This window comes from Lycorma delicatula, chromosome 4 (genome assembly GCF_047948215.1).
Source record: "Lycorma delicatula isolate Av1 chromosome 4, ASM4794821v1, whole genome shotgun sequence".
NCBI lineage: Eukaryota > Metazoa > Arthropoda > Insecta > Hemiptera > Fulgoridae > Lycorma > Lycorma delicatula.
In genome coordinates, this window is record NC_134458.1 from 40,778,999 (window position 1) to 40,798,574 (window position 19,576).

Here is a 19,576-nt window from a genome sequence, read left to right on the forward strand (position 1 = left end):
TTCTAGCAGATGAAAATTTTGGGTCATATAACTTTTTAACCAGTTTAGATGTGCAGTCTGATGTTTTGAAACCAAGTTTTGTGTCTAGCAGTGTGGTACAAAAATGTAGCTTCTTCAGCAGCACACTCCAGATCATTGTTATTATTCCCATCTTTGGCTTTAAAAAAAATCTCTTATGTTTGCTAAAGCAGTAGCATTAATAGCATTCCTATGTTTAGCTGTTTTCACGTGGTCTTCAATATCACCCTTTCCCTTATGTGCAACAAAAAAGTTTACAGTACATAGTGTGCAATAAACAAGTTCATTATTACTGTCATTACACATTACAAAAATTTGTTTTCCTGTTGCAGGTTAATATTAAACACACATATTCTTTTGCCTATTGCCTAACGATGAGACAAGAAACGAATAGAGATAAAATGATCAAAAACATGTAGATGAGTTACTTCACACATGAAAACTACACAAACACATTGCCCCTGTTGTGTTGCCATATCACTACGTAAAAGGTAGCAGCAAGATCGGTAGCCACGCCTCCGTCAAAATTAATGTCAGTGCTTGCTCCAAGGTCGACTGAGAGATGCATGGCCATAACAGAATGTTTAAAAATGTTATGCCGCACATATAGGTCTAAAATTAAAAAAAAAAATCCGCATCAGTCATAAAATTCTCAAACCCCGGACAGCAGTATAAAACCAAGACTGTCCGGGCTAATCCCGAACATATGGTAAGCCTATTTATGCTCCATACAGAGGTGTACATCACAGTTGCAGCATTTTATCATGCTCTTCTGATCCATTATCCTTGGGCATTTCAGGCAACTACTTTGTTTCTTTAAAGTTTTCGATGAGGGATGACTTGTTGACAAGGTAAGTGATGCAAAACACTTGACAACAGTTGCCAATTGCCATGGAAGATTTACATTTTGTTTTTCATGTATCTGAATTTTTATTAACTGGTATGCTAAATCCTTTAGAAATGTCTTGCAAACAATCTTGTCTTTATTATTTGCTTCAAAAATTATTTTTGAATTTATTCCTGCCACATTCATTAAAGAAAAGAATAGGGTGTCATTGGCCAACATCTATTATTTCATGATATATCATATGTAGCTGACATTTCATCCACAACATCAACACTACACTTTGTAACATTATAAAATGTGTTTATTTCTGGCTTAAATGCATCAGCAGATGATTTATCAATAGAATCATCATTATGCATTATTGATAATAATAAAACAACTTTTCCTTTTTTAGGAATGTAAGACACTAGCATTCTCTTTTCTTGAAATCCAAAAATGGTTCAATTTTAGCATTAAGAAATATAGAAGGAATTTCTCATTTATTTTTGCGAAGTGTACCGATTAATATTACCTTGGGTTTCTTCAGCAAAGTTTGAGACAACTCGTAACTGGTGAACTAGTCATCCATTGTTATATTTCTTCCACATTTTGAAATCGGAAGAATCATTCTTTCAACAATGTCATCTGGTTTATTACTAACATTAAATGGACTATTTGGTTGTCGTCCAACATACACTTCTAATTTTGAAATAATACATCTTGGCATCTACTAATGCAAAAACCTTTATGCTGTATTTAGCTGGATTGGCATGTATACATAGGAGCAACATCCCCAAAAATCTTCCAGTTTTTCATCTACAGTATAGTACTCACCAACTGAGTAGTGTTTTTGACAATTAAAACAAATTTATCAAAAATTTCTCTAATGGGTGCAACTTTATCATTCTCTTTCCTAGTTACTCGAGTATTACGATCATCAGAACACAAACATCTTAGTAGGAATCTAAAACGCTGAAATGACATATTAGTTTATAACCAAACACAATTTGCTAGTGTCTGATGCATACAGTTCTTCTAAGTTACCACAACTTGCTTTATGTATGCCTGCCAAGTATAAGAGTCCTAATACTGCTAAAAGTACATGATTTTACAGCATAATGATGTGCATAAGTATCATTTTTACAATCAGTTTCAATGTTGGTGGTGCAAGTTACCAAACTTATCAATCATATCTGTTGTTATAAACAGATCAAAACACTCTTTAACGACTTTGCTTCTCTGGCAGCACCAACAACACCAGGTAAATGAAACACAATATTTTCAACTCGAGTTCTAACTGGAAACTGTTCTTCAAACACTGGAAACAAAATATCGTTACTAACACACTCTAGCAGAAGTTATGGGAAGGTTCACTGAGCCATGACTGTAAATCATAATGTATGTGAAATAAATATTAAAAGAAAAATGGGGGATGTGTCAAACCCCACACACCATTACCAAGAGATCTATGGTAAATTTTACTAAATATTCAGTAAAATACTTTTAGAAACATATTTTCTACATATAATAGATGTATTTTTTAATTAATTTACGTTAAAAACAACGTGAATCACAATGGGAATGAAATTAGTTAGATACATTATTAAACTCTATGGTATTCGATCACACCTATTTTGCTTCGCTGATCAACTTAACCCCTTAACGATAGGCGACAACTGTATTTTTTTTAAATTAATGACGCTTTCAAAGATCCAAATAATCACTCACTTTCATGACAGTTTTGAATATAAGACAATAATAACTTATAATATTTAAAAAAAGCTTTTTCTTCTAACTTTGGAAGAACAAATTTTAAGAAATGGGCAAAATATTTAGTTTTATAAAAATTATTTCTTTTTTGTATTCGAAATTTATGAACTATTGAAGGTATATGGGTTATGTTGGTACTGCTATGTAATTTTGGCGCACTTTGTCGTTTCATCGCTGTTGTGTAGCATTGTGGTTAACTTATTATGAATATCTTTTGTGGAAGTGAAACACATTAGCTGGAAAATGTATATTCAAGTACGAACCGTCGACGGTAAGAAAAAAGTTACTGTTTTGATTTCTAAAACAGCAAAAATAGAGGAATTAAAACTTAAGATCGAAGAAGAATTGGAAATTGCAGTTGACAAACAGCGGTTGTTTTTCAGGGGCAAACAAGTAAGATTGCTTTCGTTTTGATTGCTTTGTTATTTCATTACTGAACTATTGTAAGAAAGAAATTGACTATTAATTTAACAATGTATTCCTAGTTATGAGTTTTATCTTTTGTATCCATCAAGTCTGGAATTTAGTTCAATGCTTTCACTCGTAATTCAGTAAAATCATTTTATTTTCCAATTGTTAGGGTTTTGCATTTTTTACATCTACTAAACGAAGAACTTCTTGTAATTTAATATTGCTGGTTTAATTAAATTTCAATTAATGTTAGTTACATGTTAAGGATTTAGTTTTTGATTGTAGTATTATATTTGTGAAGGTTTATTGATATATATTATTTGTTTAGCTGTTAGAAGGGATTTTTATTCTTTAATAAGGTGTTATAATTTAGAACTGTGCAACATCCTATTATGAAGCAATAAGTTGTTAATGGCATATCTAAATATGATAGTGTACTTTGAATTTTGTAGGGATAAAATCTTGCAGTTTTTATAGTATTTATTCTTCTGATAGTTATACTGATAAAACTATTTTATTCTCTAATTTCTGATACATAGTAATCTCTTAATAATATTGTGTTTTATTCCAGCTGGAAAATGATCATACTTTGTTCGATTATGCTATAAATCTAAATGATGTTGTTCAGTTAATGGTAAAGCAAGATGTGAATAATACAGATAAAGAATCATCTGCTAAGGACTATAAAGAAAATGATGCTTCTACAGTTTTTGATAAAGAGAATAAGGAACCATCAAATGAGGTGAAGTATTTCTTGAACATTATAAACACTGATTATAGATTGCTGTAATTCTACTTTATACTTAACTAAATTATAATTATACACAATAATGTTTTAAATGTGAGTATATCTGAAAAATCTTAATGGTTTTTCAGAACTATCAATTTTTATTACTAAATAAATAGCATTTGTAATTTATGTTTATTAAAAGAAAAACTCCATTTTCCTTCTTTTTTTTATGATCAATGCAATTCAGTGTGGCTTCTATCTGTTCTATTACTACTTTTACGTCATCTAAACAGTGGTCCAGTTCTTGCAACGCAATGAAGCACATCAATTGTGACTAATATAATTATTTTTGTTTAAGTGCTCAATCTAGGTACTTGAGAGTTATGAACCTAAAGGTCTGAGGTCTAGCAACTGCAGTGGCTATTACACCTGCCCTTTGTTACTCAGCACTTTGGAAATATCGTATCCAAAAGCTTCTAAACTATGTTTATTCTAGTCTGAAGGACCGCTATCTTGTCAAAATGTATGCATGTTAAATTAAATAATAATGAAATGGCAATTATTATGTAATTAATAAACGCATACAATTTTAATACATGTAGATAGTTATATGATGTCATGGTAGGTTCCTATATTTAGAATAGACTTATTATTTTTTCATATGTGAGAATACATTATTTGTTCCCTTTAGTGCTATCTGTATTCAGTGAAGGGGGGGTATGTTGTATATTAGTCCGACTTTGTGAATATGACTGGACACATTAAGATGTAGCCCAATCTCCAAATATTAGTAGCATGTTGAAATAAGCACCAATTATTTTTATTCTAAAAAAAGTAAATGAATGAATAAATATAAAAGATAAATCCAGATTATAAGGATTTTGTTATTGTTAAACTAGTTGATAGCAAGGCAAAAAAAAAAATCAATGAATTTTAACTTGTTTAAAAATATCATAAAAAAGTGGTAAAATTGTTCAGAAATATAATTAAGGTATATGTAACTTAAATTAACACTACTACTTTTTTACTTTAAAAAAGAGATGAATTTGAGTCTCAGCCACTGTATATTCATGAAGTCATTCAGCTATTTCAACCACAGATTCTTAAGGCTAAATGACTTCAAAATTTCATGCTATTCTGCTGTCTAGCTATTTAGTTTTTTAGCTTTTAGTTTCTTACCAGTCCAACTAGCTTTATTTTTTAATTAGTAAAATATTAATAAGAAAATATGAAAAGTATTAGTTAATTAAATTATTGTAAATTAAATGCAATAGTTTTAAAACTTTCCAATAACTTAATAGAAAGAAAAAAATTAGTTACGCTTCTGCTAAATAGACTCATAGCATGAGATACTACTCAATGAGTATTAACTCAATGAGTATTAACTCATTGAGTAGTAATACTGAAGTTATTGATTTACCTAGTTGTTTTCTTAATATTTGTTATTATTTTTATATGATTATCAATATAGTGAGTCACTGTACATACATACTGCATGCGTTCATACAGTTCCATATGTAGCTGCTTATTAATCATCAAACAATGTGCTCAAAGTAGAGGTGTACAGAATTTAAATAGTTACATTAAAATACAATTCTGACCAATTCTAAATTATCATTTCAGAAAATAGAATCCTTCATTTATGTTTGGGTAAAGGGCCCAGCATCAGTTGTTTGAGTACTTGAGTTAGAAATCAACCACAACACTTTTGTGGACTTGAATAACTATATGCAAGATATTTTTACTCATAATATTGTCAATCCAGTGGTAATTGGCAGCCCCAATATGTTAGTTGAAATTAACGAGTGTGTGTTCATGCTATGAAAACAATATTGCCTCAGTAGAGAGTGTTTGGTGGTTACTGCCAAGAAAATAAGGAATGATTTTTGGTTGCAGTGCCAGTCAGAAGTGCGCAAACTTTAATACCTCTAATAATAAATTATATGAAAATGGGATCAATAGTTAATTTCATTTGGATGAATTGGCCATATTGAGGAATTGCAAACCTGCCAGGAAACTGTCCACTAAACAAAAGAGTTAATCATTCACAAAACTTTCTAGACATAAACAGGTTTTTTTTAAACCCTGCTCACTGATAGTTTAATTGGGCTCTTTTTTGGGTTTTATTAGGTTCAAATAAAAAATAGAGCATTTTGGATTTTATTCAGCACTGAAATTTTACACTAATTTAGTTTTAGTAATTTCATGAATATTCAGTGCACACTGAATTAAGATAGGTTAAGATGCAGATGTTGATTATTTGTGCATATTTTGAAAATTTATAACTTGGTTCAGTCAAATATTGAAGTTAAAATTTTTACTGTAGTTTTTCTTACATAGATGTATACTAACTGGAAAAATTAAATCTTTTTCAGTAATACCCTACAGCTTTTACTCGTAACTTAAACGTACCAAAAAATTTATTTTTAATTAAAAAAAAAATTAATTTACAAAATGTTCAATTATATGCAGAACATTATTTACAGGCCTTGAAATCAGTTGAAAACTGATGCTAGTGTTTCTAGACTCATAATGGAAGAGTACCAAAATTTAGCTGTTAAAATTAAATTTAGTAATGCTTATAATTGAAAATAATAAATGTTACGAAAAGTCAAGTCACAGTTTATGATGAAGGCTAGCAAGTGCAGACAAGCATTTTACAAAAAAGCAACATTTTATTTTCAATTGTTGGCTCTACTTAATCAATTTGTAAACAAAAACTTTACTAAGAACAATTGTCAAAGAGTTGTAGAAGTAAAGAAAAAGTAAGCTAACAACAAAGTAATATTTTCAAGTTTTTAACAGATTTTAATCCTCAGCTATCAAAATTAATATGAATACATCTTTAATTAGGATTGTTACATGATGATATCTTAATGCTGAATTAATAAAATTATTGCAAACAAATCACCAAAATATAAAAGTTCATATAAGGTAAAAAACAAGCAGACCCATACAAACAGGAACACCAGACTGTCAGCCATTTCCTCTTTCATTATGAACCTAGTGGCTGAAAATTGATGAAAAAACAATTTCAAAAGTTAATTAGTAGTTTTTTGATTAAAAATTAATTCTAGGTTTATTAAAATTTACACACACAATGTGTGCGTACATGCATGGTCTTTGTCAGTAAACAAACATTTTTTTTATAAATGATGTTTCATTATCTAAAAAAAAAATTTTTTTTAGCTATCCAAGTTAAGCTAAGAAAAGCAAGTAGTAAGTGGTTTCTTATTGCTTCACCAAGCCAAATGACCATTGTATACTGGATTCCTAACTTACCAAAATGCTTCGGTATATTTAGTTTTAGAGTGAAGATCTCAAAATACACTTTCATAGTGAACTTCATCACTGTCAGAGAAAGTAACACTAACCTTGTACCTCAGGTGCTTATTTCTGATTACACAAGTTACACTTACAATGAAAACTGGAACAGATAGTGTAAAGCAACGAATTAATGTAACATATATTTGTGTTTTTTTTATTAAAATTTATTTATAAAAATTAATAAATGAGCAACCTGTTAGAATAATAAAAGAGGACTTGACAGTAGTTTCATGGTTGTAGGTTGTATTTTCATATATAAGTGTTAATCTTTAAAAAGTTAGACTAGTTAGGAAAATAGCAATTACTGTTATTATATTGTGTGTGTTTTGGCAGAATGTTTAACTTGCTGAAAAATATGCTTGTATAAATTTGTGATTTCAGAAATCGGATGAAATTATCACCAGTGATGAATACTATAATGTAAGTAGTATTTTTTGTTAGTTATATTATTATATGAGTATGTTTGTTTGTATCTGCTCTGTTATTATATTGTGAGGTAGTTGTATGAAATACAATGTGGTTGTTATATGTGTTAAACATGAGAATATTTTACAGTTTCAGAATGATCTTTTAGGTGATTTAATTGTTGACTTGATTCAGACTTATATTACAGATTCTTCTTTTTAAAGGGCTTGATTGTATTTTCTTTTTTATACACTTGTTACTCTGGATTATAATATTAGGTGCAAAGGTTTTTTTCCATAATACTGTATTATGAAAGCCATGCAAATATTGTCCTTAAATTTTTTTCATTTTTGTAAATTGAAAATAGTATATTATAACTTTTATAAGGATGAATAAATATCAAATAAAAATTGTATTTGAAGGAATGTTTGTTGAATCCTTGAAAAATAGATATTGCTGTAAGGAAGCAGCCCTACGTTAATGAAAGCACTATTTATTTGTATTGTGTTATAACTCATTTGTGATTTTGTGTTCTAGGTATCTTTTACAATGTAGACTATATATAAAGATGTACTATTTCCATGACAAAAATTAGGAAAGATTTGTATTGAAAAACTATAACCCTTATAAACTAAACAAGTAAAATAAGAAATTTGCAGTTGAAAAGAATGATCTTGTTTTTAAAAATAAACTTGTATTAACTTACAATTACAAACTTGTTATTAATGCACCAAATTACTGGTTGGTTTTTTATCTGGAAAAAACAATGTGATATAATGCTTATTTTAATATACAAGGTTTGATAAAAAAATATGCATAATTTAAAAATTTCCAAGCTGTACATGTCCAATTGTTATAATTTGTTTTGTGTGTTGGTGCACTTGCTGCTAATGCATATTTACATTGGTAGCCATATTGGATGCTTAGTTTATTGTAGCTATTGAAAAGGTTACATGTATTTTGATATGGTTGGTGATTTTTAATTTGTGGAAAAATGGAACTATGAATTTGCATTCTGGTTTTGCTTTAAGAATAGAATAAAGTGCAGCACCGCAATAGAAATGTTGAATGTTGCTTTTGGTGTTTCTTCTATGAATAAAACAAATTTTTACAAGTGGTACAAACGTTACCAAGTGGGCTGTGAAGATGTTGGAATGATGATGACCATCCTGGATGTCCCAGCACATCAATATCTGATGATAATGTCGAAAAAGTGAAAAAAATGATTATGGGCAATCACCGAATCATCAGAGAGTCAATAAGGATTACTGCCCGGAAGTTCTATGGTGTTTGCATGAAGCAATCCAAAAAAAACGGCTGGATTTGTGGCAAAACAATTCATGCCATTGCACCATGATATTGCACCTGCTCACACTTCACTGCTTGTTTGTGAATTTTTTGCCAAAAACAACACTGTTATGATGCATGCCTCAGCCTCTGTATTTGCTGGACATGGTCCCTTGTGACTTCTTTCTATTCCCAAAGCTGAAAAGAACCATGAAAGATGGCATTTTGCCAACATTGAAAAGATAAAGACAGAATTGCTGTAGGTGCTAAATACCATATTGGAAATTGCATTCCAAATGTGCCTCAAAGATTGTAAAAAGCACTGGATCAAATGCATTATATTTGAAAAGGAGTACATTGAAGGTGACAAAATCAGTATTTACGAATAAAGATTTTTTGAGAGAAAAAAATTTCACATATTTTTTTTTTTACCAAACCTTGTATATAGCTTGAAAGTATATATCAACAGAGTCTGTACTCTGATTTTAAAATAATTTAAATTTATAAAAGTACTGTGCTATTATTTTTATATATTTTGTCTATTTTATTATATTATAGGAATTAAATAATAAAACATCAGGACTTGAAAATAAGTCAACAAATTTATTAGTTACGAATAAAATTCTAGTAATGCAATAATAGCCTGTAATTATACTGTTATCTGAAGAAAAATGCTGAAATTAATTGACTTAGTATTTAATTATTTAACATAAAAGTATCATAATTATTCTGCTGAACCATGAAAGTAGAGTTGAAGATATTGTAACTTCCAAAACTCTTGAGTTATAAAGATGTAAAATCGGAAAAGTCATTGTCTGATGTGGAATTATCCTTTGATAAACTTCCATTTTCATTATTTATACAAATTACTTGTTACTTGTCTACTGCCTTTTATACTTCTCTGGGTTTGGATCACATATCTTCAACTTTGTTACTTTTACTGAAGAAAATTTTTTCCACACACCTTATGACATCTTTTGTCATAAACGTAACATTACCTCATACTAATAACATGAGGTTGAAGTTGGGATGGTAGAGTAGAAGATGTGAGACTGTGTCTAGCTTCAGATAATATTACATCTATTTGTGCTCCTTTATATAGATTGTACCAAATTGTATTAATTTGTACCTTCTAGTTCTTTAGAATGGTGTCATTAAAAGGAATATTTTTTTCCACGCATCCAGTCTTGCATAATGTTTATGATTGCTGAATGATCTTTTTAGTAGTATCTGAATGCTTTGTGGTGAATTAACTCTGACTAAAACATTTCTTTTATCCATTTTGAATAATTACAGGAGTTCATTTCCACATGGAAAGAGCAAATTTCCATATTGTTACATCTTTTCAATGAACTCCATTTCACCCTCTGCAGGTAATATTAACCAAAATCCTTTGGAAATAGGTATGGAAATTCCAGTATTGGGTTCTTGCGATTTCCAACCTTTTTTTCTGTGAATATTTATATTTCATCTATATACACATCTAGCTTGCCTTTATTAAAATATTTTATGCTCCTGAGATAAAAATGTGTAATACTGAGTTTGGCAATCTTTCAATTGGTTTTGTTTTTACACCATTAAAAAAGGAAGCATGAAGAACTTTTCTTACTGGTTTGCTACCACTGAGTATTTCTTCTTTTAATTTTAAACAATGATGAAATGCTGTTATCTGTTAAATAAAAGCTGTTTATTATATGAAGAATAGCAGGTTAGACAAATGAATCTACATTAATGATTCTGTTTGGTTGATTTAATTTTTTAGGAGTGCTGAATCAAAAGCATTCATTACTCTCAATCTGTTTAGATTTTATTTTAATTGTGCAGATGAAACTAACTGACAAGTCTGCTGTTTATTCTATAACTTTTTTTTTATTATCCACTTGAATGTACTTCTCTGGTCATGTAATGGTAGCATTTCACATGATTGGTTATGAATTACTTTTCCGGACAATCTTGGTAATTTACAATGTTCATCTAATCATGAAAAATAACTAATAAGATGAAATGTGTTGTACATTAAATTAAAAAAAAAAAAATTATGTACATACATTGAAACAAAAGCTGCTATAATGTATGTACTTAAATAAAATGGTTTAAACACACCAAGATTTAAACTTTGATTGAAAAGCAATTATGTGTTATTGCATAATACAAATTCATCTGAAAGAATTTTGTTTTATTATTGTTTTCAGCTTAATTTGAATGAGCAATCATGTATTTATAATACACAAATGTATAGTTGCATATAAAGCGAACTGTTAGTATATAATAGTCAATAATGCGTTATTAATTTTTACCACAAGTGTACTAATATGAGATACACAGAAAAGGTGGAAGTTTATTACACAATCCATGTTTCAAAGCTCTCTATATTAAAAAAAAAATCAACCTACACCGTCATTTTCACTCAACCAGACTTGATTTTAAAATCCTACATTGAGTTATAATGCATGCAACTTCTAAAATAATTTCTGTTGGAATATTTATTTCTTTGTTATATTTCAACAATATAAACTTGGAAGAATTCATACTGTATAAATAATAAACCAGTAACTTACTAAAAAATTAAGTAAAATAAATATAACTTTTTATTATAAGAAAAGAGAAAATTAAATAATTTTTTATGACATTAGAGGATGAAGCTGAATTAAATTGGGATTAAAGCTTTAAGTTGAATTAACTAACCGGGATTAAATTGCATTGCTTAAGTAAAGAAAGTAATATAAATACGAGGTGCGACAATAAAGTAATGAGACTGATGTGAAAAAAATGTTGCTTACTGTTTTAGTCATGTTTAGTGTTGTCTCTTTCGAAGTAGTTCCCCTCTGATTGCACACACTTATTACAGCACTTCTACCATTGATGGTAACATTTCTGGAACTCATCTTCTGTAATAACCTCCAAGACCCTCGTCACAGCTTTTTGGACATCTTGTGTTGTTTGAAAATGGTGTTGCTTGACTGCCATTTTGACTCTTGGAAAAAGAAAAAAGTCGCACGGAGCGATATCTGGTGAATAAGGTGGCTGTGGTAGTACTGAAATTTGTTTTGAGGTTAAAAATTGCTGTACTGACAGAGCAGTATGGAATGGTGCATTATCGTGATGCAGCAATTATCAGTAATGTTGGCACGGAAACGAAGAACTCGTTTACGAAGTCTTTCTAAAATTTCTTTGTAGAAATATTGGTTAACTGTTTGTCCAGGGGGCACCCACTCTTTATGAACAATTCCCTTGGAATCGAAGAAGCACACAAGCATGCATTTCACTTTTGACTTTGACATGCGAGCTTTTTTTGGTCTGGGTGATCCCTTTGAGCACCATTGCGAACTTTGGCGTTGTCTCTGGATCGTATTGAAAAAACCAACCTTCATCACCAGTGATAACACGGCTCAACAAATCTGGATTGATTTCTGTTTGCTCTAACAGATTTGCTGCCACATTTTTCTGTGTTTCTCGCTGTTGTGTGAGATTTTTGGGGACCATTTTTGCACAAATCTTTCTCATACCAAGATCTTCAGTTAATATTAGACGAACCGTTTCTCGATTGATGTTGAGTTCTTCTGCAATCATTTTCACGGATAATCTTCGATCAGATCATACGATTTCACACACCCTGGTCTAGTTGACATCTGTCCGTGAGGTTGATGGTCATCCACTGCGGTCTTCATCTTCAACATTCGTTCTGCCTTTACTAAAAAATTTTATGCCACCGAAAAACTTGAGCTCTTGACATAACCTCCTCTCCAAAAGCCTTCTGAAGCTTACCACAAGTTGTCGTCTTGATGTCACCTAATTTAACGCAAAAAGAAATGGCATACCGTTGGCGCAATATTTTGCGGTTTCATTTCTGTGATGAGAGACACAAACACGTGTTCACTTATTACAGCACCACTCATGACTGAGCAGTTGCATCAATGTGCTGCTTGGACTAGAAGTAGCTTATAGACCAAGGTCAAAGATGGTGTGCCTATGCAAGCTGCGGGGTTGCCACATCTTGCAAAGAAAAATCAGTCTCATTACTTTATTGTCGCACGTCGTATATCTATCTGGTTTGCTTAACTTAATATATTTTATAAAAATAAAACAAAAAAGTATATAAAAATAGTTTAGGTCTAAATTATATTTTAGGGTAAAGAAGTGAAAAAATCATATTTTAAAGTAAAAGAAATGATTCAGTAAGGTAGAAAATATTAATTCAAACAAAAATAAACGAAATGGTATAAAATGCTTATCTGACAAAAAAACTCCTGAAAAGTAAAATCGACTAGATAAACATAAGTTAAAATCATTTATGAGTCATGTGACAAGTATTGAATTTAAGGGTCCAACTAGCAAAGACTGTTCTCTTGTTGTAGCTAGTCAACAAACATACTTGGGCTTTTTTGTCCTTGTACTACTCCTTCATACCTGAATGTCCTGATGGAACCACTTGCTGTGTTCATTGCTGGCTACTCCTGGATTTGGGGGAGGAAGAAATGTAAGTTAAGAGAAAATTTCCAAAGATGTGTTTAATCCCATGTTCTTATAAGATTTCAGAAAAAATTATCCACAATATTTTTTGTAGTTATCTTACTTGTGATTCTCAAAGAAGTTCTGACCGTCTTCAAAGACTTTTACACAGCTTTTTTAGCGTATTTCAACATAAATATTCAACTGTTGTTTCCTACTCAAGAAATATAACCATTTTTTTTTTTTCAGTTAAGAAGCTTTTTAAATATTTTTATTTATTTATTTATTTTAGCATTACGAAGATCTTTTTCTGATGAAAATTCTTACATTCTTCTGTCATGATCTGTTCTCACAGCAGCTCGTCCATCTTCAAGGATTTGACCACTTGCCGTAGATCCCTTGATGTAGCCATTGGTTAATATGGAGCATGATTTTAGCTTTTTACCTTGCTCTTATTTCTTCTAACATTTCCCCTTAATGGGGGAAGGAAATTATCTAACATGTTATTTATCAAATGTTTTCTAATAAATAATAATCAAATAGTTTTCTTAGGAACACCGCTTGTGCCAATTCTTTTAAGGGGATGTACCCTATACACAACAGCAAGTTCAAAGTTATATACTAGGACTGTTCAAAACGTAATGATAATAGTGACTTTGAGGGAAAATGTGTTAGGATTGGTGGTAATACTGCATATCATCGTGTAAGCCATTTTAGCATCTATAACAATCAGTTTCAAGTTGATCAGTGCAGTGAGTGGACTGAAGTAACGATTCGCGTAACATGTGTTAGATATTTGCCTACCATGTCCAACATGGAAAAAAAATTTACAGCAACATTGTAACATGAAATTTTTAGTGAAACTCGGGAAGAACCAAAAAGATGTGTAAGAATTATTAACTATGGTGTATGATGATGTTATGAACCAGGTGATTTTCTACAAATGGTATAAAGCATTCAAGGAGGGTAGAGAGAGCATCGCCGATGAGCCACGCAAGGGGCACATCTCACACCAAGGTTGTAAAGAATACAGCTGCTGCTATTGTCCATGAAGAATGACAAATTACTGTTAGGGAGCTTGCCGTATGTCTAGACATTTCAGTTGGCAGTGCATTTTCGATTTTACACGATGATTTGGCCATGCGATGTATGTCTTGCAGATGGGTGCAGTGCCTGCTTACACCGGAACAAATGCAACATCATGTCTCCATGTGTCAAGACCTGTTATCACGGTTTTGTGGGGAAGCAAACGAAGAAATGAATTGAGTCATAACTGTAGGTGAATCTTTGATGTATCACTACAATCCGGAACTGAAACAACAAACTTTTTAACGAAAAAGGGCGCAGTTGCCACCTCCAAAAAAAAGCAAAGATGAGTCACAGGCAGTAAGGTTATAATGATAATTTTCTTCGATTCCAGGGGTATTTTGTATCAACATGCTGTCCTTCAAGGCCAGATTATTATACACAGCTTTGATCACAATGTTGTGTCATTTTAAGAAAAAGCAACTGCACAAGAACATTAACAAAATTTTACTGCATCATGGAAATGCATGGCCTCATGTTGCTCACACTGTAGTTGATTTCTTGAATGCTTGCGGCATCGCAACTGTACCCCACCCACCGTACAGTCCAGATTTGGCCCCTTGTGACTTTTGGCTGTTCCCCAAAGACAAGTTTCCGCTCAGGGGATGGAAATTCAAGACCAATCACAAGGTCATCAAAGCTGTGGAGGCGTGCTGCAAGGAGCTCGAGAAAGGTGATCTTCGTGTTTAAAAAGTGGCAGGAATGTTGGGAAAAGTGTAATACAACCAAGGAAGGTTACTTTGAAAAAGACCATGTAGATTTGGAAGACTGAATAAATATTTTTTTCTGTAAACCGTTTTTATCATTACTTTTTGAACAGCCATATTATATTTCATAGTTGACAGTTATTTATCACACACTAGACCATGAATGTAAAAAAAAGAATAAATTCAACTTCAGATTGCACAGTGTATTCCTGTGAGGTAGTTAGTAAATTTAAAATATTAAATAATATTGAACTTTTTGTCTTCTGTAATAGTTTAATCTAGAATCAGATTTACTTTTTTTTATTACAGATTGGTGATAAGGTCGATTGTAAAGGCACATGTGGAGCTTGGTTTGAGGGAGAGATAAAGGAAGTTTTAAAAAGCGGCTCAGCTATAGATGATGAAGAAAAAGAAAATAAGGCCAAATCTCACTACAAAGTTACATTTCTAAAGTAATTATTTTATTTTTCTGCATTAATTATTTTATTTATGGATACCATATTACAGCTTTGATTAAGCATCTATAGTTGACTTAATTCTTATTATAAAAATTGTAGGTACTCTTTTAGGATTTACCCCTCCAAAAGTTTTCAATTTTTTTTTTTTTTTAACAATATATGATGAATTGTATATTTATCAACATAACCTATGCTCACTTCAATCACTAACCGCGTCTAATTAACGTCAAATATACAAATTATATGCAACAGTGATGCAATCTTTAATGATGGCTGACAGAGTTTGTGGGGTTCATATTTATGTGAAGTTCTATGGTGTCGCCAACATAAGAATGAGGAATATTTGTCCAATTTAATATTTCAACATATTACTGAGTTTCATCCTGTAGTATAATTATCATTTAGTAAAATAAGTATTATATTATGTTTATAAAAATAATTGTAATTATGATTTGTATTAATTTTTATATTTAAAAACATATATGAATTTTTAATTATACTCTACTTTCTTCAAAATAATGTTATCTAATCATTAAAATATGTGCATTTTTAATGGATTATGATATTGCATACTATTAAAAGTATATATCCTTAAAAAAAATAGAAAAATTTTGGGAGGGAATTTCCGAAAGTGTATCACTGTAATTACTGTTAAAAAGATATATTTTTATCTGATATTTTTCTTGCCTTTAAATGAGTTACTTGATTATATAAGGTTTCTATTACACCATATAAAATACCTATGTATTTTTATGGCAGATTTGATCTATTGTAAATTAGGAGTTCCCTGAAGCGAACTCCTATCTATTGGGAGGATACAGACATATTGAAGAGAAGTTAGGTGAAAGTGATTACAAAATGAACATTGTTTATATTCATTTGTCACAGTGTCGATTAGTATTCAGATAATGCAGGACTTAAGTTCATTGATTTCTTAAAAAATACAATAGAAAGTTTTATTTTTTTCAACATTATGTCAAATGATACTAATTATAACCTATTAAATGACATGCTGTAAAATTTTAGACGTGCATTCTTCATGTATAATTTTAAATGCTGATGAAAGGTAGGTTTACTCAGATATGTTGATTAACAACAATGTGAAGAAAAAAGGTGAAAACTCAAATTTGGTTAGGCATTAGTTACATTATGCACTTTATACAGTAGTAAGCTGGTTGTACATATTTACATATTTCTGGAAGGAAAACTGTAAAAAGATATTACAAGTGCACTTGGGAGGGATAGGTGGATAAATCTTGTCACTGATTGTTAACAACACTACAGATGAAACATTTGCAACTGCAGCTATCTTTTTGCAAGTTATAGCTTTTTTTTTATATAAACAATCTAAATAAAAATAGTAAAAACAAAGAAACTGAAAACAGACTTAGTGATTATTCAGGAGGAATACCTTTTAACTGCAGATGTTGGTTGTATTGTCATTATTTGGTATGTAATGACCATTTAAAATAACTAGTGACTACTTCTCTTTTCAAACATTTACTCTCTGAGTAAGGGACATAAGTTAATTAGTCATTTTGTGCTTTGATATTTGGACATTTGGTGTAAAATTTTGAATGATTTCATTATAAGGTTATTAAAAACATTTTTGCATTTCAGACAATTTGGATCAAATAGAACATGACCTACTAGAACAGTACTCTTAATAAAAGCAGTTTGAGGAAGCGTATGAAAACTGTTCAATAGTTTAATTGCTTCTGTATCTTAAAATATTCACTCTCTTCTCAATAACTGTAAAGAGGAAAACTAAAATAACATTTTGGGGTATTGAGGAAGATTAATTCATACATTCTTCCAGTCTTGATATATTTTTTCTTTGATTCAATTAAGCCTGGTAAAGGTTACTTTGTTTGGGTCACCTTATAATTGGTACGATGCATTATATATTAAAAGAATTTAATTTTAGAATTCTGGGTGATTTTTTTTAGTTGCAAGTTTTTTTATTCTATTTACTACTAAAAGGAAATAAAGGTATTGTAAAATTTATTTAAATTAGTATTTTAAACAAAACAAATATACATCAATATAAGTAAACTGCAGGTTTTTTAATTGTTTTATTAGAATGTAATAATAATTTTCTTGTGAAGTACACAATATTTATGTTTACAAGAGTTAAAATTCCAAACCTAACAGTATTCATAGGCATTTGAAAACTTTTCATCTGTTGTAAATATTATTTTTTTTAAAAATTCTTTCAGATTCTTCATGATCACAGTTTTCTTTTCTTTTATTGGTGGTTTGTTGCTTTAGTTTCTATTATATTTACAGTTTCAAGTTCAAATTTTCTTTTGTATACTTATGCTTTAGTATGTATAATGATATCCCCAGGAATGTCGTTATTTTATTCTTTATCAGTATTTCTCCACATGGTACCATAGATCCCACACCTTTTATTATTTTTAAACCACTTATATTTCCTCAAATTTAGTCTTGCCAGCTTGCTGGTCCGTCTCACAATAGTGCACTGTAAGTACGAAATATGCGCAAGTAAGATTAGCAGTCTTTGCAATTTCAGGGACTCTTATTTGCTTCATCCACTCTTTTAAACATATATAGATAGTCAGTTCTTTATCCAATTCATTAACCACATGATTATTCCATGCAATCCAGAACTCTTAAGTAAAACTTAGAGTTCAGAATTTTTTGTCTAACATAATACTATTCAGGTTTTAGTGTCATTGTTTTTTAATCCATTGACTACTAATCATTTTTAATTTATCGTAATCTGATTACTTATATCACTCTTTCCTTCCTGGCTCTAAACAATGTTATGTCATCTGCACACACCCACAATTTGATTCTAAATTGTAAGGTGTCATAGAAACAACAAAGAACCATAGCCCTAAAATTGACCATTGGCCTTTGGGGATAGTTTTAATTTTTATGAATTTCATGTTTATACACATGTAAGAAAAACTTTGTTCTATTTCCAGTTCAATTATTTTTTAATGTATGAAACAAAACTGACTTCTGATTAAAAGCAGTATTAAACAAGCTATTGAGTTACTTTTTATTTAGTTTTATTTTTCAACAAACATAACCAGTTAATAAAAAAAAAAAAAAATGTATTGCACAAGTAGATACATTGTAGAGAATTTTATATAATTAAAAAATTTTTTTGCAGTGCTGAAGAATGTGATTCAATATTAGAATTTAAAGATGTACGTCCTCGTGCACGAAATTTAATCCCATTACATGATCTTAAAAAAGGACAATTAATTTTAGCAAATTATAATGGTGATAGTCCTGATGAGCCAGGATTTTGGTATACTTGTAAGGTGACAAAAATTTCCAATTCAAGAAGACCTAGATTATTTGTAACTGTTGAATTAGGTCGTAATGAAATTACAAGTTTAGAAAATTGTGAAATTAAATTTATTAATAAAATATTCAAGCTTGAAGATCCAAAATTAATAACAGAAAGAACAAGTGCTGATGAATCATTTATAAATGGAGCCGAAGCACCTGAACGCAGTAAGTAAAGCATTTAATAATAATCATTATTTCACTGACCAGAATATGACAAAAAAAACTAAAATTTTTTATATCATAAAATATTTTGCATTCAAATTAATTATAAAATACATATAATAGAATGATAAATTCTGTTGAACAATGTTTGATATATAAGATAGTAATTAAAAACATATGTATATTTTTATGAAAGAAAAGTAAAAAGTGTGAATAAATTAAAATTAATAACAGAAAAGAACTATTTTTTCCTCTCAGTAGGTATCTGCTACCTAATTTTTTAATAAAAGTATTAAGGTAAATTAGTAGAAGACATCTAATTTTATTTATTTAACATTTACTATAATGATCTATTAATTCAATGATTTCGCATACCCGTTCTAAGAAGTTTTTCACAAATTAAGTAATGATGGGTTGTAATAAAAGCTTAAAAGATCTTACAATAATTAAAATCTTCTAAAATGGTGATCCTAAATGATGGATCTCCATGATTTGATACAAACCTATAGTAATATGTAATAAAATGTAGAAAAGTCATTGTAGAATATTATGAAATAATACTAAATAAAAAGTTACAATTTTATGTAAATAACCTGTTTTGATAGTAGTT

General features: G+C 30.1%; 1 protein-coding gene across 1 annotated transcript in view; it reads left to right on the plus strand.

Moving 5' to 3' along the window:
- The first annotated feature begins 2,801 nt into the window (after positions 1-2,801).
- The window catches only part of LOC142322597 (E3 ubiquitin-protein ligase UHRF1-like), a 39,293-nt gene continuing 22,518 nt past the window's right edge, over positions 2,802-19,576 (plus strand). Inside the window, exons 1-4 of the mRNA XM_075361672.1 lie at positions 2,802-3,007; positions 3,597-3,767; positions 15,326-15,468; positions 18,620-18,969. Of these exons, the coding sequence (XP_075217787.1) occupies positions 2,858-3,007; positions 3,597-3,767; positions 15,326-15,468; positions 18,620-18,969 (814 nt within the window). The 5' untranslated portion in view covers positions 2,802-2,857. The remainder of the gene's footprint in view (positions 3,008-3,596; positions 3,768-15,325; positions 15,469-18,619; positions 18,970-19,576) is intronic.